Genomic DNA, 23489 nt, shown 5'->3' with positions numbered 1-23489 from the left:
CCACCCCTCCAGCCCCCCCACCACCCCTGACGAGACCATGATGCTCAGTAGCTCCGTGGACGTGTCCAGCACGGGAGGGATGAGCGCGGCGGCGGCCAGGAACGTGGTGCGCTCGTCCAGCATCTCAGGGGCCATGTACAGCCTGGAGAAGAGCCCCTGTGGAGGGGGACCCGAGGGCCCTGGGGGCCTGGCCGGCAACAAGAAGAGGCGCTCCAGTCTGGGGGCCAAGATGGTGGCCATTGTGGGACTGTCGCAGTGGAGCAAGAGCACACAGCAGCTCAACCAGCAAGGTTAGTGGACGCAGGGCAGGGTAGGGTAGGGCTGGGCAGGGCTGGGCAGGGGCTGAGGCAGGTCTGGGCAGGGGCTGGGGCTGGGCAGGGCTGGGATGTTTATCTGCTTGGTTAGGGGCGTGTTACTGGGCTGGATGGAAGAGCACTTTTCTTCTTCCAAAATGTACTGCTTGTGCTTTTAGCTAGCTGACCCTCTCCATTTGCCCTATTTCCCTCTCCCTCCTCTTGTACTCTGTTGCTACCCTCCTTTCTCTCCACCAGTTTCTGTTCCTGCGATCTCTTGTTATTCCCTTCTGTCTGTCTCTGCCTTCCCCCGCCCTCCGTCTGTTTGTAATCTCTCACCATCCCCGTTAGGTCAGAACAACTTTATCACACCCTCTCTCCCCGATCCTCTCCCTCTCACGTCTCCTCCTCTCAGGCCCCGTAATAGCGCTCTCGTCTTCCTCCTTTGCCCTTCCTTTATTTCTAGTGTTTCCTTTCCCCTCCGTTTTTTTCTCTCTCTCTCTTTCCTTCCCTTTGTCCCTTTTGTCTGTTTCCAGAGATGCTTTTTCTTGTCTCTACAAGTTGCTCTGATGGGATTCAAATGACTGTCAGCATGGCAGGATATTTATCTTATGGTTCAGGGGCTTCATCTTTAATATGAGTGTGATTAGAAGGCAAAAAAAAAGATATTGATTTCCGAAACCAAGATTGGAGTTTTTTAATGGAAACGGTGTATAATTTTTTCTATAAGTCGACCATGCTTGGGATTCTGCCTTGAAATGGAATCTCTTTGTTTACATGCTATTGTTTGACCCAACATCATATGCTTCAAATATTTTACCACCGTAAAAAACTGAATTATTATTAAGGAAGATGTTGTCTGTTTAAGAGCATTGAGAGCGGCCTTGATAGCTCCAGAACAACTCTACATCAAACCACTTAAGCTTAGCATTTGTTTAGCATAAAGACCTAATGAGGGTTAACCATTTTTCCATTTAGCAGTAAAATGTCATCAATCTGTTGGGTTTAGAACCAAGTCTTTGGCGTAGAGGGAGCGGTGAGGAACAGTGTGATAAATCCTGTCGGTTCTCCCGTACATGTGGAACAGCTGATAGGCCTGTGACATGCAGGTTCTCCTGTACGTGTGGAACAGCTGATAGGCCTGTGACACGCAGGTTCTCCTGTACGTGTGACACAGCTGAGAGGCCTGTGACATGCAGGTTCTCCTGTACGTGTGACACAGCTGATAGGCCTGTGACATGCAGGTTCTCCTGTACGTGTGACACAGCTGATAGGCCTGTGACATGCAGGTTCTCCTGTACGTGTGACACAGCTGATAGGCCTGTGACATGCAGGTTCTCCTGTACGTGGGACACAGCTGAGAGGCCTGTGACATGCAGGTTCTCCTGTACGTGTGACACAGCTGAGAGGCCTGTGACATGCAGGTTCTCCTGTACGTGTGACACAGCTGATAGGCCTGTGACATGCAGGTTCTCCTGTACGTGTGACACAGCTGAGAGGCCTGTGACATGCAGGTTCTCCTGTACGTGTGACACAGCTGATAGGCCTGTGACACGCAGGTTCTCCTGTACGTGTGACACAGCTGAGAGGCCTGTGACATGCAGGTTCTCCCGTACGTGGGACACAGCTGATAGGCCTGTGACATCTCTCAGGTGCTCAGTCTCCCATGGGGTGTAATTACACGACAGGTAGCCAGGGTTGTTGTCGGAGAAGGCAGGCTTTGTGAAACACCTCAGTGGCAACACAAGCCCTTGGCCTCTTCCCCCACCCACCCCCACATCCCCCACCGGGATGTAAACCAACACATCCCAGGTTGCATTCTGGGTAGTGGGTGGTAAAGCCAGAGAGTGGAGAGGCTTGGTGTGTATGTGGAAGGGGTTGGTGTTTTGGGGTCAGTGTGCCGTTCTGTTCATGGGGGGAGAGAGAAAGGGGGGGGGGGGGGGGGGGAGGTTGTGCGTTACTTGTCAGTGGGACAATCTGCCCTCATCCTACGAAACTGCACCTGCCGTCAAAACACTCACACACACAGACTTAGAACCAATACATCATACTCATGTCTACTTAAGAGATTATACTGAATGCAGAGATACTACATGGACCATAGCTTTACACCACGGGATGGGGGATGAACTTGAGGTTAGAAAAAAGAGAGGGAGAGAGGGAGGGAGGAAGAGAGGTAGGGCGTGGGAGGTTATCTCGCCCCTTTCTGCCTGACAAGTGCCAACTCTGACACAGTCCCCATATGGTGGAGACGTCATGCCACCGTGTCACAGAATGAGCACACAAACAGATACATTTGTACGTGCGCACACACACACTCTCACACACACACACACACACACACACACACACACACACACACACACACAGCGGCACTCTGAGGCACGGTTGACGATTGTCTGACGCAGGGAGGGCTGTCAATTTTGTCTCCATGGGGTTTTCATGTTTCATGATGAAGGGATCACGAAGGAGAGGAAGGAGGGATGGAGAAATGGAGGTGAAGGATGGGGAAAGGGTGTCTAAATTTAGATGTTCTCAGCTGCCAGAGAAAACACATTGTGCCTGCAACAATTACAGTTACATCTTTTCTCCTCTCCTCCCCTCCTCTCTTCACCTCTCATGTCTCTCCTTACCGCTCCTCTCTCCTCTCCTCTTCCCTCTCCTCTCGCTCCTTGCATATCCTCTCCTCTTCTCTTCTCTCTTCCCTCTCTTCTCCTCTTCTCTCCCCTCTCTATCTTCTCCTCCTCTCCCTGCACTCTTCATATCATCCTCAACTCCTCCTTACCCTCCCACTCCACCCCTCCTTTAGAGTCGAAAGCAGCAGCTTGTTCTTCATCCACACAAACACAGTAAATCAATTCAACGGCCCTCTTTGATTTTTGCTTTACTCGCAGGATATTGCATCCCCAGTCGTCAGTTCACTTGAGCCTAAAGCCAAACAAGACCAAATTTGAAACATTGACATGCCGTCTGTTTACTTGTGACTTTAAGCGTCTGGCACTCGACAACATGCATCCATTTATTCATTCGACAAACAAGTCTGCTCAATCCACTTTCATTAGACGACTCAGTGAGAAGCCGCCAGGCTTGTGTGCTGACCAATAGGGCGAGCTGTAGCTGTCGTGTTCCCAACAACAGATCCATCGATTGGTTGACGGGGTGGGCCGGCCCAGGTATGACTTCCGAGGGCTGCTTGGGGAACATGCGGAGCTCTGCTCGATTGGTCAGCTAATGACCAATCAGATGCAGGTGGAAACCGTCTCCAGGGGGTGGGGATGGGAGGGCGAGAGGGGGGAAGGGGGGTTGTGACAGAGAATGACAGGGCGAATGACAGAGATGGAGGGGAAGAGTGAGAGAGAGACACTGACAGTGAGACAGAGAGAGAGAGCGAGACAGAGAGAGAGAGAGATTACGTCAAACTAGTGGTGTGTGGATGAAGGAGCTGTCATGGATGCCCCATGCACGACTTATCAGGTGAGGTTGAGCATCAAGATCATAGAAGTGTCTGACGAGAGCGGCTCTAACGCGCGTCCTAACCCAGCACTCCATCACCTGCCTTTTGACTCGCGGTATTTTAAGGTTGAGTAACAGGTAAGTGTTAGGGATGACATTTTCCTCCAATCCCTGTTCTATTTTTTACTCTCTATTATTAGTCTCTCCCTTTTTCGCTCTCACTCAAACACACACACACACACACACACACACACACACACACACACGGTGGGATGAGCAGTGTTCCGGGTCTAATCGGTGAGTCACCCTCCCAGAGAGTAAGTCTTCTCTCATGTGCAGGTTTACCCATGCCTGAGAGAACACAAGAGGCAAACATGTACACAACCCTCACAAGGTTCACAAGCCAGTCTGAATGTATGGAGGAGGCTTGCAGAGAGAACTGAGAGAGAGAGAGAGAGAACTGAGAGAGAGAGAGAGAGAACTGAGAGAGAGAGAGAGAGAGAGAGGGAGAACTGAGAGAGAGAGAGAGAACTGAGAGAGAGAGAGAGAACTGAGAGAGAGAGAGAGAGAACTGAGAGAGAGAGAGAGAGCGAGAACTGAGAGAGAGAGAGAGAGAACTGAGAGAGAGAGAGAGAGAGAACTGATAGAATGTGTGTGTGTGTGTGTGTGTGTATTCTCTTGACTGTGAGAATGGACATGGCTTTTATATGTTAGGCCAGTGTGTGTTCACACTCAATCACCCAGAAGCGTGTGATTGTGAGATTGCGTGTGTGCATGTGTGAACTTACGACTGGTGTGCATTAACACTCAATGGCACACTCCATTCTGCTCTATTGAGTGCTCATCCACAAACCTCATTTACAATCTTCTCTGGACGTGTGGGGTGGTGTGGTCCCGTGTGGCAGGTCACACAACACTGAATAAGAGGATCGAACATTATGGGAGACAGTAAACAAAGTAGTGCAGTAATCAGAAGGTTGCCAGTTCGATTCCCGGCCGTGCCAAATGACGTTGTGTCCTTGGGCAAGGCACTTCACCCTACTTGCCTCGGGGGGTATGTCCCTGTACTTACTGTAAGTCGCTCTGGATAAGAGCGTCTGCTAAATTACTAAATGTAACAAAATTAGATACAAGTGAAGACCCACTTCCAGTTTATATGCCAACTCCATTACCCAATTGAAGGACATTTGTCAGTGGTACTGTATATGACGAGTAGTATTTTCTGTTTTAGTAATTTAAATATATTTGTTATTTCCAATGAAGCAGCACTGAATGGAAGTTGAATCATGAGAGAGACAGAAATAAACTAAGAGGATCACAGAGGAGGGGGAAGAGAGTGTGTAGCAGAACATCACTCTGAGTTATTAAGTGGGAATGGAGCTTGAAGCTCTGAAATTGACACCCTCCTCTCCACATAATATAAAGGCTCTCATTCCCTCCAACACCAGAGGGGGGAGAGAGAGGGAGGGAGAGGGGGGACAGAGAGAAGGGAGGGGGGGGGAGAGAGAGGGAGGGAGAGGGGGGACAGAGAGAAGGGAGGGGGGGGGAGAGAGAAGGGAGGGGGGGGGAGAGAGGGAGGGAGAGGGGCGACAGAGAGAAGGGAGGGGGGGGGAGAGAGAGGGAGGGAGAGGGGGGACAGAGAGAAGGGAGGGGGGGGAGAGAGAGGGAGGGAGGGAGAGGGGGGACAGAGAGAAGGGAGGGGGGGGGAGAGAGAGGGAGGGAGAGGGGGGACAGAGAGAAGGGAGGGGGGGGGGAGAGAGAGGGAGGGAGAGGGGGGACAGAGAGAAAGGAGGGGGGGGAGAAGGGAGGGAGAGGGGGGGAGAGAGAAGGGAGGGAGAGGGGGGGAGAGAGAAGGGAGGGAGAGAGAGAGAGAGAGAAAGAGAAGGGAGAGAGACACAATCCCAATATTGCATATAGTTTCCTCTAAAACTTATGTGAATATACCATCCTCTTTAGGCGTCTCCCCCCCCCCCCCGCCTCCCAGACCTGACCCCCAATGAGGACGATCACATGGTTTATACGGAGGACAATAGAGAAACACAGCTTAGCGCTTACAGCCAAAACAAGACGCCTTGTTTGATAGTTGTGATCCACAGGCGCATTTCTGAGTCATCACGATTAGAGGCTTAATAGTAACTTACAAATACTCTGTTTCTGTGTCCCTGTGTGTGTGTGCGCGCGCGTCTGTGTGTGTATAAACACAGCTGAGTCGTGGGAATTTGCATATCGGTGTTTTGAGAGTGAGTCAGACATGCTTTACTCACTTTCCTCCTGAGTCACTGTGTAGAGACGGTGGCTCCACGGGATCGCTGTGGCGTACAGAGTCCCTTTGCGTGTTGTGAAGCGCTGAGACAGACTCGAGAGAGAGAAGGTAAGCTCTAGGGTGTTTAATAACACCTTTTGGTGTAAAACTAAAACGGTACTAAGGAAACTGAAAAAACTGTGTCGGCGTGTCTTTTCGGTCGCCGAGCCTCTTAGCCTCTGGCCCTCCTGGCTCCATCGTTAGGGCTCTTCTCTCCTTACGGCGAGTCTGTGTAGCAGAAAACATGTCCACATCAACCACCATATCAGCCCTTTTTGTCCCCTGTTGTACTCACCAGGAGTGGGGGTAGATGAGCAACAGGTGTGCCACGTTGAGGCTCTCTTCCCCAGTCCAGGAGTAGAGGGCTGGGCTGAGCCTCTCTTCCCCAGTCCAGGAGTAGAGGGCTGGGCTGAGCCTCTCTTCCCCAGTCCACAGATTCGACCATCAGCTTATCACAGCTGTCCCTGACTCATCTGTTTCCCCCACCAGCCCCTCCTCCCTCTCCCCTTTCTGTCAAAAGTACCAGCATAGTTTTTATAGAAATTTTTACATCTTAAACCACGAGTCATATATCTAGAACGACGCTCTTTTCCTCTTGTGGAAAACGTTGTGAGAGGCTGTTTGACTCCAGCTGTGCTGTCTGTCTCTCTGTCTCTCTGTTTTCATCTCACCTCTCGTTCTCCAACCCCCTCCCTCTTTCCAGCTCTTTGTTCTCTGTCCCTATCTCATCTCCATCTCTCTCTCTCTGTCTCTCTCCCTCCATCTCTCTGTCACTCACTAGATCCATGGCATGCTCCCGATCTTCTCTTTGGTTCGTTTCCAATAGTGTGATAGTGATAGTGTGTGTGTGTATGAGTGTACCTATGTATATAATTCCCGGCCGTGCCAAATGAAGTTGTGCCTTTGGGCAAGGCACTTCACCCTACTTGCCTCTGGGAGAATTTCCCTGTACTTACTGTAAGTCGCTGTGGATAAGAGCGTCTGCTAAATGACTGAATGAATGAATGCTGATAGTATATACCTGCATGTGTGTGCATACAACTGGCAATGTGCACGGCCATCAGGTATGTTCAGAGCAGGTAGATGGATGTCATCTCACCAGAACTGATTTGATTTGGACCGTGAAACCATATCAGGACACAACCACGGCTCTATCTCAGAGTGAATCACCTGAGCCGGGTAAAGACGGTCGCACTCGTGTTCCTCTAACCCAGTTGAGTCTCCCTCTGCCCCTCGGTGTCGTGGTGAGGTATACACTCATCCATGGCTCGCCGCTGCTCCGACAGCCCCTTGTTAATGGACATAGAGAGAGGGAGAGGGAGCAGGACTCAGAAAATTACAGTGTGTGGCACAGAGCAGGAAGGCTTGTGTGAGGTGAGTCACTGTGATGATGGGATCCTTTGTGTGTGTGTGTGTGTGTGTGTTTGGTGTGTTTCAGCATACCATAATAATGGTTTCATCACTGGACTTTCATCAGAACTCCTCTCTACTTAGGAGACCTGTAAACACACACACACACATATAGACACACACACACACAAACCCGCCGTGGCTTTCTATATTTCTCTGCTTGTCTTTGTCTTTCTTGTTCTCCTTCTCCCGCGACCCCTTCCTTACCTCTCCTGAAAGCGGTGCAGTAGCAGAAATGAGGGCACGTGAGCTTGGTGCAGAGTAGCAACACACACTCGCACGTGTGCACACAGACACACACACTGCTCCCGCTAAACCAAGGAGACATATGTGCAGGCAGTTTGCTGAACACGATGCCAGGTTCTGAGACTGCTCTGTCACATGCTGTCTTTCTCTCTCTCTCTCCCCCTTTCTCTCTCTCCCCCCCCCCCCCCTCTCTCTCTCTCTCTCTCTCTCTCTCTCTCTGTCTCCCCCTGTCTCTCCCCCTTTCTCTCTCTCCCCCCCCCTCTCTCTCTCTCTCTCTCTGTCTCCCCCTGTCTCTCCCCCTTTCTCTCTCTCTCTCCCCCCCCCCCCCCTCTCTCTCTCTCTCTTTCTCTCTCAGAATTGACTAATCAAGCGGAGATTGAAACAGAATTAAATTACACCCCTGTATAATGAATAGACTAAATAAGACGATCCCTTGCTCTTAGTGCAATAGATCTTCTAATCCATGTGAGGGCTTCTGTCATTTACAGCTGTGAACCTGACCCTGTGATCATACTTATTTGTGTCGGGGTTGAGAGAGAGAGAGAGAGAGAGAGGGAGAGAGGGAGAGAGGGAGAGAGGGAGAGAGGGAGAGAGGGAGAGAGGGAGAGAGAGAGAGAGAGAGAGAGAGAGAGGGAGAGAGGGAGAGAGAGAGAGAGAGAGAGAGAGAGAGAGAGAGAGAGAGAGAGAGAGTGTGTGTGTAATGAGTAGGTAGCTGGACCACTTTCAAAGAGCATCAGCTCTGGTTTGTAAACAGCTGAATCAGACAGAAGGATCTTAAAATGCACGAACGCTCATACACTCACAGGCACACATACACACACACACACATTTACAGACACACGTTCAAACACTTACATACACACGCACACACATTTACAGACACACATTCACAGACACACACAGACATACACACACAGACATTCACAGACACACACACTCACATGTGACTGTGTAGGGCTGCAGTGAGACATGTGGAGGGCTTCAGTATGGACTCCATCTCACCCCATCAGTAACCTTCTCCAGCCCTGCTTGGTAACTGTTGCTATGCACGGTGGAACGTCAGCGTTCGCTGATGCAGCCAATAGCAGGAGACACCGGCAATCTATATTACAGACCATAATGAGAAAGACTTCCTCAGTGTTCTCTTCAAATGTCAGAGCGGCCTAATGATCTGCCACACACACACACACACACATACATACATACACACATACACATATACAAATGCATGCACACACATGCACGCACACATACATACACACATATACACCCGCAAACACACACATACACACACACACACGCATGCACAGGCACAGACACACACACATACAAACACACACACACACATTGCTATTCCATATGGTTCTCTTTTCTGCATTGTTGACACTTTCCTCAGAGCTGTCCTCCCCTCCGGTCCTCCCCTCTCTCATCTCCCGTGTTCATCTCACACCATCAAACTCTTGTGTTATCTGGAGAGTCAAGAATCGCCTGCCACTTCGCTCAGCAGCAGAAAACCCCCTGAATGATCTCTTTTCATCTTGATATGTGCATGAACCTTTCCCAGAGTGGCCCATTATTCGAAGAACCTTGTGAAACATTGCCTTTGTTCATATTTCCATGAAACGTCTGATATGTAATCACTTAGTCTCCCCAAGAACCACAAAAACACACACACACACGATGGGGTACTGAGATGAAGCGTGCTACTGATTACTGATCCAGAGGTAGAACGGTGGTGCAGATGTAACCGGTGTGAATCGGTGAAACTCACTCCTCAGGTATGTAACAGGCCACCCGCATCAACGAATAGCTAGCTTTTCTTTGGCGTAGCTGTAAGTGGTTGCGCTTGGCAGTCAGAGGGGGCGTGTTCGAGACCAGGCAGGGACAAACAAATGGTCCATAAAGCCTTCTGACGGAGCAAGACCACGTCTGTTACACCCCCGTTACACAGATGACAGCACCTTCAGGTCTATCAGGGAGTCAGATGGCTGAGCGGTTAGGGAGTCGGGCTATTAATCAGAAGGTTGTTGGTTCGATTTCCGGCCGTGCAAAATGACGTTGTGTCCTTGGGCAAGGCACACCCTACTTGCCTCGTGGGGAATGTCCCTGTACTTACTGTAAGTCGCTCTGGATAAGAGCGTCTGCTAAAAGACTAAATGTAAATGTAATTGTATCTCTGCTGAAGCCATGAAAGTGCCGATTCATGGCACTGATTCAGTAGACACGAGTGGCGTCTACTGATGAACGTCAGTCTTTCTGCACTGAAAAGGTGAAACCCCAGAGATTCCAAAAGTTTGGGATGAATAACAGGTCGGGTTTTAAAATTCAATCCATGGGTTTTATCGCTATTTAAGGGTTTAAGCATTTTTTTTGCCCTAGGCCTTGCGGAGCACACAGAGAGATTTTCAGCAGGGGGTTTATCCCACTCTGCTTCTCTATCCTTAAGGGAGTCAGTTGGCTGAGCGGTGGGGGAGTCGGGCTAGTAATCAGAAGGTTGCCAGTTCGATTCCCGGTCATGCAACTGACGTTGTGTCCTTGGGCAAGGCACTTCACCCTACTTGCCTCGGGGGAATGTCCCTGTACTTACTGTAAGTCGCTCTGGATAAGAGCGTCTGGTAAATGACTAAATGACTACATGTAAATGTATCCTCTGTGTGTGGGACCACTTCTCTCCCAGTGTTGTGCAACATGTATCATGTCTGGTCTGTTGACTGGGAGTGGAGCTCAGCTGGGACCTGTGTTACTCATCCTCCTGATTCAGGATAAGCCTAATTGCCATGCAGCAAATTTAGACTCCCCCACCCCCCACCCATCTTAGAGAACAATAGACAAGCTTACATAATGCTCCACCAGGCCTGGGCACTCGTACACGCAACAACACAGCCATCTTCAGAGATGCAGAAGATACAGCTGCTTTAGAACCCTGGGACGGATGGACGGATGGATGGAGGAAAGGAGGATGAAAATTATGGAGTGATGTAATAGCGAGAGGAGAAGAGATGGGGGGTGATATAGTGGTGTATGATAGAGATGAGGGGTGGAGGGGGGTGATATAGTGGTGTATGATAGAGATGAGGGGTGGAGGGGGGTGATATAGTGGTGTACGATAGAGATGAGGGGTGGAGGGGGGTGATATAGTGGTGTATGATAGAGATGAGGGGTGGAGGGGGGTGATATAGTGGTGTATGATAGAGATGAGGGGTGGAGGGGGGTGATATAGTGGTGTATGATAGAGATGAGGGGTGGAGGGGGGTGATATAGTGGTGTATGATAGAGATGAGGGGTGGAGGGGGGTGATATAGTGGTGTATGATAGAGATGAGGGGTGGAGGGGGGTGATATAGTGGTGTATGATAGAGATGGACAGATGCCAGAAGACAGCAGGGGGGGGGGGGGGGAGGGGTACTGATGTGATTGGGCGATTTGGGAACGTAGCAAATGGGGAGAGGGATGGGGGAAGGGGGGGGGGGGGTGATGATCTGGTAACAAAAGAGAGAGAGAGAGAGATAGATAGGGAAAGAGAGAGAGAGTGAGCGGGGGAAAGAGAGAGAGAGTGAGAGAGGGAAAGAGAGAAAGAGACAGAGAGAGACAAAGAGAGAGAGATAGAAAGAGACAGAGAGGGAAAGAGACAGACAGATAGAGAGACAGATAGAGAGATAAAGAGAGAGACAGATAGAGAGACAGATAGAGAGACAAGGGGGGCAGGATACTCACAAACACGCTGGTAGGGGATCTTGGTGCAATGCAGACGGCATTACCATGGAAACGGGCGAGAGAGGGAGAGAGCAGGCGAAGAGGGAGGGGATTAGAGCTGAAGGAAGAGATTACTGCCGATCACCACAAGGGGTGGGGTGTGGTGGAGGGTGGCTAGGGTAACAGGTGTTTCTGTTTGAGTGGGGCTTCGATACAGTGGATATTTTTAGGGGCGGAGAACACATCTGCACAAGACAATACGGTGTCGAGTCAGTTCTGTGGGCTCTGTACTGCTGTACCTCCAACCTCTTCACCTGGACTCACATCCTCATGTCACTGCTCCACAAGGTCTGACCCCAGCCCCCAGCCCCAGGTCTTACAATAAAGGGCAGTGGTTGGAGTCAGAGTATATGAGTCAGAGTATGAGTCCTGCGCGGCCTTTGGTGGATGAACACTACAGAGGTGGAGGGCTGGTTCATGAGGAGGATGAGATGGTGAATGTAGATTTGTTTGGTTGGGAGGGGGGGGGGTGTGGGTGAGGGGGGGGGGGGTTGTGTCGCTATGGCGCCCCACTGTCTCAGGTTGCACTGTCTGGGATGAGCCTCGATCTGAGGGTGGGGGGTTGTCATGGCAGCAGAGGTGCTTGGGGTTTGTCGGAGCGCCAGTGATGCATACGCACACACACACACACACACACACACACACACACACACAGAGGCTGAGGTATTCTTGTCTGGAGGATTATAAATAGCAAGGCAACAGCACCCCTCTTCTGATCCTCCTCTCTCCTGGAGCCCCGTTATCCTCTCTCTCTCTCTTTTTCTCTCTCTCTCTCTCTCTCTCTCTCTCTCTCGATTCCGAACCAGAACCTGGTGTTGGAACCAGAACTAGAACCATATAGAAGCTATAGGTAAGAGACCATATCCAGAAATAGAACCATATAGAAGCTATAGGTAAGAGACCATATCCAAAAATAGAACCATATAGAAGCTATAGGTAAGAGACCATATCCAGAAATAGAACCATATAGAAGCTATAGGTAAGAGACCATATCCAGAAATAGAACCATATAGAAGCTATAGGTAAGAGACCATATCCAGAAATAGAACCATATAGAAGCTATAGGTAAGAGACCATATCCAGAAATAGAACCATATAGAAGCTATAGGTAAGAGACCATATCCAGAAATAGAACCATATAGAAGCTATAGGTAAGACCCAGATATCTGTAGATAGACCTGGGGCCTCAGTCTCAGATCAGCAGGGACAGTCCACGTCTCTGTCAACATTTCTCAGACCTCCTCTGAGCAGTCCATCCCAAAATATCCTTGTCGATCATGTGTGTGTGAGAGAGTTTTTGTGTTATGTTGTCATTACCAGGAACACTGCTGTTGCATTGACACTTCCTGGGGTGGTGTGTGTGTGAGTGAATGTGAGGGTGCCTTCCTGTGACATTAGTTTGTGTTAAGAAGAATATGTGTTGGGATTATGTACAAAGAGAAAGATCCGGGCTCTGAAAGCACAGCAGTGTATTAAGTTCACCGGCTCACGTGCCAGTGTGAGACAGTCAGAAACGTAAAAGAAATAAATAGTGAATGTGTGCATGAGTGTGTGTGTGTGAGTGTGTGTGTGTGTGTGTGTGTGTGTGAGGAAAGTGCATGTGTTCCCTTGCCTACTCTCTTAATATTTCATACTGTAGTGTAAGCCAGTGGACAGACCTTTCCTGCTCAGGTATTTATAACAAGCTATTTTCACCTGAGCACTGGAAAATGTATGTGTGGCACTCTGAGGAGATCATAAGCCGTAGCGTTTATGAGGCCCCGTGGACCTCAGACCACTGTCCCCCCTCCCCCTCCTCTCCCCCGAGGAATGAAAGATGGCAGAGAGGCAGAGAGAAGAAGGGAGGGGGGAAAGATAAAGAACAGTGAATAGGTGGAAGTTAAGACTGCTTGAGTGTAGACCCTCACTCCTCTGACATCACTCCTCTGACGTCACTCCTCTGACATCACTCTCATTATGGGAAGAAGCATCTGACATTGCTTCTAGTGTCCCACACACACACACACAGACCCACACACAGACCCTCACACACACACACACACACACACACAGACCAACACACAGACCCTCACACACACACACACACACACAGACCCACACACAGACCCTCACACACACACATAAGCCTCAAATTGCTTCCACTGTTCTACACACACACAGACACACACACACACAGACTCACACACAGACTCACACACACACACACACAGACTCACACACAGACTCACACACACAGACTCACACACAGACTCACACACACACAGACTCTCACACACACACACACACAGACTCACACACAGACTCACACACAGACACATCATGGGATAATATGTCTGACATTGCTTCCAGTCACACACACACACACACCCTTTATCACTCTCAGTGTGTCATTACAGTGACTGATACCTTGAAAGCCGCTTCCAGGGTTAGCAGGCCAGCTCTCTGTTCTCCTGGTGTCAGCAGACCTGCAAAGCCTAAATGGTGTGTGTGTGTGTGTGTGTGTGTATAAACAAGCTTACTGCCCACCACATTATCCCATTGCAGAAGACGCCACAGTGCTTGTGTTTGTAAGCCTTTGTGAGTGCAAGAGAGAAAAGTTTGTCTGAAACAGCAGAGGTTGAGAGAGGTTGAGAGAGGTTGAGAGAGAGGTTGAGAGAGAGGTTGAGAGAGAGGTTGAGAGAGAGGTTGAGAGAGAGGTTGAGAGAGAGGTTGAGAGAGAGGTTGAGAGAGAGGTTGAGAGAGAGAGAGAGAGAGAGAGAGAGAGAGAGAGAGAGAGAGAGAGAGAGAGAGAGAGAGAGACAGACAGACAGACAGACAGACAGAGGAAAAAGTGCTAGAAGGATAGAGGAAGGGCGGAAAGAGAGGGAGAAAGAGATTCATGACTTTCATGCTCGAGTGCCCCCAGTTCTAAACACACCGTTGAGTAGAAGCGTTATCCAGCTTCCCCACAGTCAAATCAATGATCTTTCAGCTCGTTGCATCCGCTAGAACCCGAGTACGAGTTTCCAATACCGTACCCATGGTGATGCACTGTAACACATGGACTCCGTGGTAACACCGTGACCTTTGACCTGTCCTCGCTCAGACGGCGGCAACAAGAAGCTTCGCAGCACCATCAGGCGGAGCACGGAGACGGGCATCGCCGTGGAGATGAGGAACCGGGTGACGAGGCAGGGCAGCAAGGAGTCCACCGACGGCAGCACCAACTCTAACAGCTCCGACGGAACGTATGTCCTGCCTGTCTGTCTGCCTGTCTGCCTGTCTGCCTGTCTGTCTGTCCACCTGTCTGTGTGTGTGTGTGTGTGTGTCTGTGTCCGGTCTATCTGTTTGTCAGTCAATCTGTCTGTCTCTTTATTGAATCCTCCTTTTCCACTTCTCTTTCTCTCTCTCTCTCTCTCTCTCTCTCTCTCTCTCTCTCTCTCTCTCTCTCTCTCTCTCTCTCTCTCTCTCTCTCTCTCTCTCTCTCTCGCTCTCTCTCTCTCTCTTTCTCTCAGGTTTGTCTTTCCAACAGCGCGCTTGGGCCCAGAAAGTCAGTTCAGCGACTTCCTGGATGGACTAGGCCCCGCCCAAATTGTTGGCCGGCAGACACTAGCCACGCCCCCCATGGGTAAGTTAGTCACTACGCCCCCAACCACATACTTTACTACTTACTGTTTACTTGGTACTACTGCTAGTATGTTGTAGCTGTTGCATGCTGTATGCATGAAATTCAGGATCATTTGTATAATTGGGTCACAAACTGGAACACAAATTTTGCTCTCGGTTCCCGATCGTTCCATGCTTGACACCAGAAAGTCCGAAAAATATTTTGTTAGCTTTCAAACCGCAAAATGCTACTGGATGAAGTCCATCATCGGTTTGCAAAGGAACACACGCCCCCTCCTGTTCAACATCTGTATTGCAGATTCAGTTCAGCCACATTGTCTGACCAGCTGGGGCTAATAGAAAGGCTCTGTTATGGTGACAGGGTAATGTCGTTTCATAAAAGACTACAAATGTGTGTTTTCTTAGAGTGTGTGTGTGTGTGTTTTCTTCCAGGGGATGTCCATGTGGGCATGGTGGACAGGGGAGGGCAGCTGGAGGTGGAAGTCAACCAAGCCAGAGGATTGACCCCCAAACCAGGCTCCAAGAACATCCCAGGTACCTTTGCAGTGCTTTCAAATAACTTTATTAGTGTTCTCGCTTCCAGCAAGGAACACTACTGTTACCTCACACTGTATGTTATTGTTGTAGACACCACTACTCCTCCCACAGTGTTTGTGCTACGTAGACATGAAAGGTGTTGTGATGTGCTTACTATTACTATTAGCCTCTGCTGCTACAATAGCTGTGTTGTGGCATCTCTTGGTGTGGCAGCCGCAAGCACACAATTTCACCAGAAATGTTCTGGTTATTCTTTAACATGGTATATTATTCTTTGAAAAAAGACTATGATTGTCGTGTAGCTGAGTTTGTATGTGTGTGTGTTGACCTGTGGAGCAGCGACCTACGTGAAGGTGTATGTTCTGGAGAACGGCATGTGCCTGGCGAAGAAGAAGACCAGAGTGGTGAAGAAGACTCTGGACCCAACATACCAGCAACCTCTGCTGTTTGAAGAGAGTCCTCAGGGGAAAGTCCTTCAGGTGGGCCTCTGTCCTCCATGCTGTTCCCCTGACCTCTTCCCCTTTGTATCTACCTCTCTTACTGGACACAACTATATGTATTTTTGTATTTTTGACTATCTCACTATCTGTTTTTTTTTTAACTCTCTTTTACTCTCTCTTTGACTCTGTCTTTCTCTCTCTCAATCTTTCTCTCCACGTCTCTCTCCCTCTTCCTCTCTCTCCGTCTCTCTTAAACCTTCTCACCATCTCCCTCTTTCTCTCTTTTTTCCATCTCTTTCCATCTCTCTTCCTCTCTCTCTCTCCTTATCTCCCTCCCTCTGTCTTTGTATCTCTCCCTCCCTCTCTCTCCGCATCTCTCCCTCCCTCTCTCTCCGCATCTCTCCCTCCCTCTCTCTTTGCATCTCTTCCTCCCTCTCTCCGCATCTCTCCCTCTCTCTCTCTCCCTCCCTCCCTCTCTACATCTCTCCCTCCCTTTTTCTCTCTCCGTCCTCGCTCCAGGTCATAGTATGGGGGGACTATGGGCGCATGGACCACAAGTGCTTCATGGGAATGGCTCAGATTCTACTGGAGGACTTGGACCTGTCGGCCACAGTCAGCGGCTGGTACAAGCTGTTCCCTACCTCCTCCCTGGCCGACCCCAGCATTGGCCCCCTTACCCGCCGGCTGTCCCAGTCCTCCCTGGAGAGCGCCACCAGCCCCACCTGTACCTAGGCACGTAGACACACACACACACACTCACTCACTCACTCGCACTCACACAAGCATGTAGGTGTGTGCAAACACACTCCCACTCACACTCATGTCCACTTCCCCCCCGCAGTTCAGCGAACACAACCGTCAGTGGTCGTCTGATTTTTACGTAGAGGAGATCTGATTTAGTCAGAGCGTGTGGAATATGTAGCATCTCCACTCTGGGTAATCAGGTGATGTTCTTTACATCCAGCTCCCAGAATTCCAAGGAACTTCTCATCTGAGGGTCATTCCAATGCCAGTTTTTAAAACTTCTCTATGCCAAACTAAGGGAAAAAAAGACTTTATTTTTAAAAACCAAAGCAATTAGTATTAGTACCAGAGCTAGAATAGTATATTCAGATATGGATATGTAGCAAAGTCGATGACTTAGATGTAATGCAAAAAAGAAGATACATTCTAGAATAACCAACACACACACACACACACATAGACAGACACACAAACACACAGGCTGTTATGGAGAGAAACAGAATACATACCAGCAGATGCAGACACACACACGCACACACGCACACGCACATGCACACGCACATGCACACGCACACACGCGCACACGCACTTACTCGGGCAGGCTCTGATGTTCACATGATGTTCACATGATGTTCACATGATGTTTACATGATGTTCACATGATGTTCACATGATGTTCATTATGTGAGGTAGCAACACAAACCTCTGATCACCACAAAACAGAGTTTATTATAGAAATAAATATATATAGATAGCTTCTGTTGTGTTTACATGTATTAGCTGCTTATCTGCACGTTTGCTTGCAACCCTTATTGAGACCATTTTAAAGTGCTATTTTTTAGCTTGCCTTGAAGAATATATTAGGAATATAGTAGTTCTTTATTTATTTAGCTCTCTATCCTGTCTAAGGAATGAAACATTGAGTTAGGGAGAAGGCAGGGCCTTAGTGACGTCCTCATCTTAAGATCAGAGAGCTAGTCCTGACTAACCAGCATCCCTCATGAAAAGCTGCATTATGGTGTAGAGGAGAACATACACAAAGTCCTGTTCCTTTATCGACACTCCCTGGGCACACTGGGAAACGTAGTCCCAGCTGCAGCCTAGGATTATTGTTTTCCCACGACAAACTTCACCTCCGAGAGGACCAAAGCTCTGTCCCAATATAAACCCAACCAGAAACTGGACTCAATCTGTTTAATTCACTGTTGATTTACCGATTTATGATGTCGTTTTTAGTTTCACACCTGCGTCTGAGAAGTGTCAGCATATGACGCCTGGACAGATAACCCAAGATTACCCACACAAACTTACACACACACACACACACACTTTGATAGGTACACACGTTTCCTCTCTTCTTCTGTGATGGGGTGTGTGTTCACATATTTAAAACCTTGCTTTGGAAGCCTACCCAGAACATGGATATTGTATGAATATAGAATAATTATTTAAAAAGTAAACAGATTCAGGCGTGAGAGAGAAGGGTGTTTTGAAACACTCGACAATCTCCTTGCTCTATGTCCTTTAGAAATCTAACATGCAAAATCGTGTTGTGGTTTTCAGCTGTTTGTGTCAAAGATGGCGGCAAATAAGTGTTAAAAAAACAACAACTATACTATGTGAGAGTCACAAGACATAAACCTCACAGTGTTCCACTTCCTTTTAATTAGTTAGTCTTTCCGTTCAACTCCAGTCCCTCTGCACAGGGTGGCTTGGTCTCCCCAACTGAATGCCAGCATGACAAATTTGACGTTCAAACGGAAAGGCACTCGAATGGACTGAAGAGGATGAGCGTCCAATGAAATAGACACAAGGTTGACAGGCTTTCTTAGGCACTTTGAACTTTCAAACAACTGGATCACTCCCCCCCTCCCCCTCTTCCCTTCCTTTGAGACTTTAGCCCTTCGGATGGTGTTCCTCTCTCTAACCCAAGGTCTGGCCGAACGCCCCTACTCACCCTGGCATCTCACCTTCCTCTCATTGACGAATGGCGAGTGAGACCATTCGATTATTTCCTCTAAACTTTGGAGTACTTCCTTGCCAATGACTTCATGTATATGAAGTCATTCTCAGTGTAATTTATTTATGTTTATTCATGTTTTGTGAACGGCTGGCATGGTGCATTAGAAACAAGAACCTTTACTTTTTGGTATTTGCACATGTTTTCTTCAGCAAAAGCCTTTTGTGACCTCTAAGAGAGAGTAAACAAATGTTTGGTGGAAAGAAAAAAGTAGCTATTCCGAAAAACATTTTTATTGAATTTGTGTAATTTAGAGCAAAATTTCCCTGTTCACTGCTAAATGTTTAGTCCTTGGTAAAATCTATTAAATGACTACTGATACTGGATATTGATATTTTTACATGTGATGTCCGTGTTGGGGACTTATATGAGATTCTCTGTCCTTTAACTGTGCTGTATTGAGTAGCAACACAATGTTATCTTGGGTATTTAAGGGTGAGAAAAGCAAGAGAGAGTGACTGCATGAACCCTAATGTAAAGTTATTTATTAGATTTTTTACATTGAGGGAAGATATTTGCCAAATTTGTCCAAAACAGTTTTTCAACCAAAAGGAGAAATGGCAGTGTTTTATAGAAGGTGGAAAAGCTATATGACAAATACTGCGTGGAAACCTATTTGTTATTAAATCACCTGTCCATTAGATAGAAGAGAGGCAGGACAACAATCTGGAACTAAATAGAGAGGTCATTTTTCTCAGTTATCTTGCATGGCTTAGCTAACGTGTAATTTCATACAGTACAGGCACTGGCTAAAGAGGGAATGGAGAAAGGTGTGAAAGGTAGTCTGATATACATTTCCAGATTGATAGTCAACTTTCCCACTCTTTGTCTGGCCTCTGTTTTCAGACACCGTAGTCTAGCAAAGTTGTGAATGTACCACAAGCACTGAGCTGTCTCCTGTAAGATTGAACCCCACCACATTTGAGACATTTTATTGGCTAACCTGTCCTCAAGCTTGTTCTGCTGTAGAATCTGTAGTTGGAGCGTTGTGGATCTCTTCCGTTTTTCTGTTTAAACTGTTTTATAATGTCTCAGATCAACCCAATATCTATTTAATATTATGAAGAAAATGATTTTATTTTTCTAAGGAGATGAGTCTTAGAGGAGACAGACGTGTGATGGAGGATCCTTTGGGATTCTGCCTGTAGATTCTCGTGAAAATGAGGGCTTGTTCAGTTTACAAAGGCCTTATTTTATTTACTCCTGTGTTGTAGCACAGACACACAATTGAAAGTTTGGAAAACAAAGTAATGGGCTTGAAAATATTGTACTGATGTTATATCTCTGTATATGTATTCTGTTTTCTGAATGTATTTCTTAATCGTAAGACCAGATCTGCGTGTGAATGTACGTACGTCATTAATTTTTTTGTAAATGATTACAGATCTTTCAAGGGAACTTCTGTGTCGATTGAGGCTATGCCTGTTTCATTATTCTTTCTTCTTCTGTTGTTTATTTAACTGACTCACACAGCTCTGTGGTTTTCTCTAAGCTAAACATGAGGAAGAGACTCAATCAGGCGAAACAGATTTCATTTATTTAAATCGTCATGATTAGTCTAAGATGATAACTCCCTGCATCAATTTCATAGCTAAATTGCTAAATGAAGTCCTCTATTAACTTTAGCTGAATTGTAATACTTTTGTACTTTGAAAACGAACAACTTTTTCGCATGGTTTCTTTGACAATATTATTGTATACGTATTATTGATGATGATGATAAAAGGAAGATGATTATGATGTAATTTAACCAACTTTTGAAATATACTCTGTATCCTGTTATAGGATGACTGCGACTTGCAAGAATTGTGAACAATTGTATCCTAGCGTAGCATGAATTTAGCCTTCCAGACATACAAAATAGAGTAGGCCTACTTCTACTGGCAATAATTTATTTCCTGATTTCAGAGAGAGAACTGGTCTGCCTGGGGCTAAGTCTCATTGGTTCACAGTTACCAAGGTAACCTCTGACTGTTTCAATTGCACTAGCATTACCAGTACCCCTGTTAAACCCTGTAGAACTGAACAGAACAGGAATGTTAGGGGTATTCACAGGAATATATTGCAGTTTTTCTTAAAGGGAGACCAAGAGACAACTGCACGCACTGCATTGAAAAAAAAGACGAAATTTTATGATAAAACTTTAAACCCATGTTTTCCACGAGCAACAAAAAACATCTGCAGTCTTAACAGCTGCTTGTCAATGTAGCAAACATCATTCAGGTCAAGAAGGATTATTTTCTTTTTGTTTGCCCACTGAGTCCAATGAGCAAATTTGAATTTTGCTGCTGTATGTTTAAAGACTGTTCGTTGATATTCACGTTTTAACGGTCGTTAGTCACAGCAAGTTGCTGAGCGGCTATCTTGTCCTCTTCACTGTCTGTAGATGAGCGCTAAAGCAATGTAGTCCACTCCCCTAAAAGACAACCTCCTATTCCCCAAACCAAGCCTTAACGCACCGAAAACTGACAAAATACTCTTCCCAAACCATGTCTAAACTCTAGCGCATGCCCCTCACACATCTTTTCATGCAGATATTAAATTGAAGTTACATTTACATGACATCACCTTTAGCCAATTATTTTTAACCCCACATAGGCACACTCATTCACACACAAAATTGCAAAGTGATGTCTTTGACTTGGTCTAATTGTGCTGACTGACGGGGCGGTGTTGGTAGATGAAGGTTGTCTTTTTGAACTAGCCTAGCCATAGTGATAGGATGAGATCTTTCTGTGAGAAGGCAGGCCGGAAAAAGTTGCACGACACTGAAGAAAGTTGACTCCTCACATGTAGAAACTCTGCATATCACATAGCTTCTGTCTTCTTTGAAGAGATTTCTGAAGTGAGTTTGAAATCACAAAGCATTGCGGAACGACTTAAGGATGTGGTACATGGCAAAGAAAAGGAGCTGTAATTTTATACCTGTGCTTTGTAAATGTTTTCTATGTGCAGTATTTGATAATGTAAAACTGGTATTTTTGTGGTTTGTACGCTGCAGAATTGATTACTTAAAGTGCACGTAGTTTTGTAAGAAAATAGAGCCAAACCGAGGAAAAAAAAGATACAAAATGTCAGATTCAGAAGCCTGTATTTGCATGCCCTTTGCCATCTGGACGCAAAGTCAATAAAGTTTGATTTGAATCACAATTTTCTTTCTGCTCAAGCTGTTTTTATGTGAGAGATGCTACCGTCCGTTGAGGCCATAGAGACCACACCCAGATTTTAAACAAAACATGTCTATATCTTTATTTCTTTCACACATAGACAAGCTTTTATTTTTGTATGTGTTATACACATTTGATACACTAACAGATGTTTGAAAATGTCAAAGCAATTGTAATATACAGAACTAATAATATACATATTATTAATTGTTTTACAACATAATATACAGAAAAACATTCTAAATACACTAATTGAATTAATGACGACTACATAATAAAATATACATTCATTTTGTATACAAGCAAAAGGGAAAAATATATCAAACAAACCCAAAGATTCTTGCAAAGGACAAAACTGTGACATTATAGCGCCTCCCGACCTACAGGTGGGATATAAACATTCGTGAATAGAATGGCGTTTCATTGCTTTTCTAAAGGTTCATTGCTTTGCGATGTGGTCTCTATAGATAACCCAGTTTTACAATGGACTGTCAGTCTGAGCAGACAAACAGGTAATGTATCAAAACCACGGCTGAACCAATACTATAGTGGCTGTGTCTGACACAAAGGATGTATTACTGATCGTCAAAGGAGAAACAGTAAGCGGTATATAGCCTAACGATAAGGACCCATCTTGTCTCCTCCTGTCTACCACATCTTCTCTTGCCTCCTCCATGGTTTATTTTCTCTCTCTTCCTTTCCTAACATTCACACAATACTCTCCACGTTCCTTAAATCATAGAAAGATGGGATGGTTTGAAATTATTTACACTATTACCTTCATGCATCATAATTACTCATAACAATCTTGATTATAATAACAAGCACAGAAAAAAGTTGTGTAGTCATGACGGGGGGTGGCATGGGGGTAAGAGAGGGCACCTACTTAGGAATGATTGAAGTGAGTCAGCTGATTGATTGCTGCTAAATTCGTAGAAAGTTCCTCGCCAAAACTGTAAACGCCGACAAAACAACCTGAAGTCTCAACAGTAGGCATATTACTGCTTGCTATGTGAGTTTACATTCACAGCTCTGTAGTAAGCCAAAGGGAGAAGCCAAAATTGAATACCCCCCAAGACAAATGTACAGTCACAAATACATTCAGACATCCAGAACATTTAAAGACATGGACAATAAGCACGCTGACACAGACAATGGTATATTCGTGGAAAGCCAGATTACACTGTTAAGAACAAACTCAACACACAATGCATTCAAGGACACATAATTCGACTCAGTTGAACGGGGGAAGAAAGGGTACATTGTGGTAGGGATTAGATTTTTAAAATCAGTATAGAACACATTCAGTGAGACAGGGAAACATTCAGATATACATTCAGAGAAACATTCGAACGGTGCGCTTAGACACCCACACTTATTCACAGACAAATGCTTGTGTACACATTCATTGACATAAGGGTCACATTCATTGAGAAACCGTCATGACATGCAGTTCCAATGAGCCATTACATTACAAATGACACCTGAATCACATCTTTGACCTGCAACGAATTCTGCT

At 46.7% G+C, this 23489-nt stretch overlaps 1 protein-coding gene across 1 annotated transcript; it reads left to right on the top strand.

Moving 5' to 3' along the window:
- Positions 1–37: 37 nt before the first annotated feature.
- On the top strand, positions 38–16771 carry rims3 (regulating synaptic membrane exocytosis 3). Its single transcript, XM_067256337.1, has 6 exons — positions 38–290; positions 14542–14683; positions 14951–15063; positions 15495–15596; positions 15939–16078; positions 16559–16771. Exons 1-6 carry the CDS (start codon positions 38–40, stop codon positions 16769–16771), a joined length of 963 nt encoding a protein of 320 aa, XP_067112438.1.
- The last annotated feature ends 6718 nt before the right edge of the window (positions 16772–23489 follow it).

Source organism: Osmerus mordax, chromosome 18, assembly GCF_038355195.1.
Source record: "Osmerus mordax isolate fOsmMor3 chromosome 18, fOsmMor3.pri, whole genome shotgun sequence".
In the NCBI taxonomy this organism is placed as follows: domain Eukaryota; kingdom Metazoa; phylum Chordata; class Actinopteri; order Osmeriformes; family Osmeridae; genus Osmerus; species Osmerus mordax.
This window is presented reverse-complemented; position numbering and strand designations above follow the sequence as displayed.

Excerpts from the sequence above, each read along its gene's own strand:
- rims3 (XM_067256337.1), top strand. The coding sequence starts at position 38 with ATGATGCTCAGTAGCTCCGTGGACGTGTCCAGCACGGGAGGGATGAGC. Across the intron at positions 291-14,541 it reads ACAGCAGCTCAACCAGCAAG|ACGGCGGCAACAAGAAGCTT; the intron begins GTTAGTGGACGC and ends GTCCTCGCTCAG. Across the intron at positions 16,079-16,558 it reads CTCAGGGGAAAGTCCTTCAG|GTCATAGTATGGGGGGACTA; the intron begins GTGGGCCTCTGT and ends TCCTCGCTCCAG.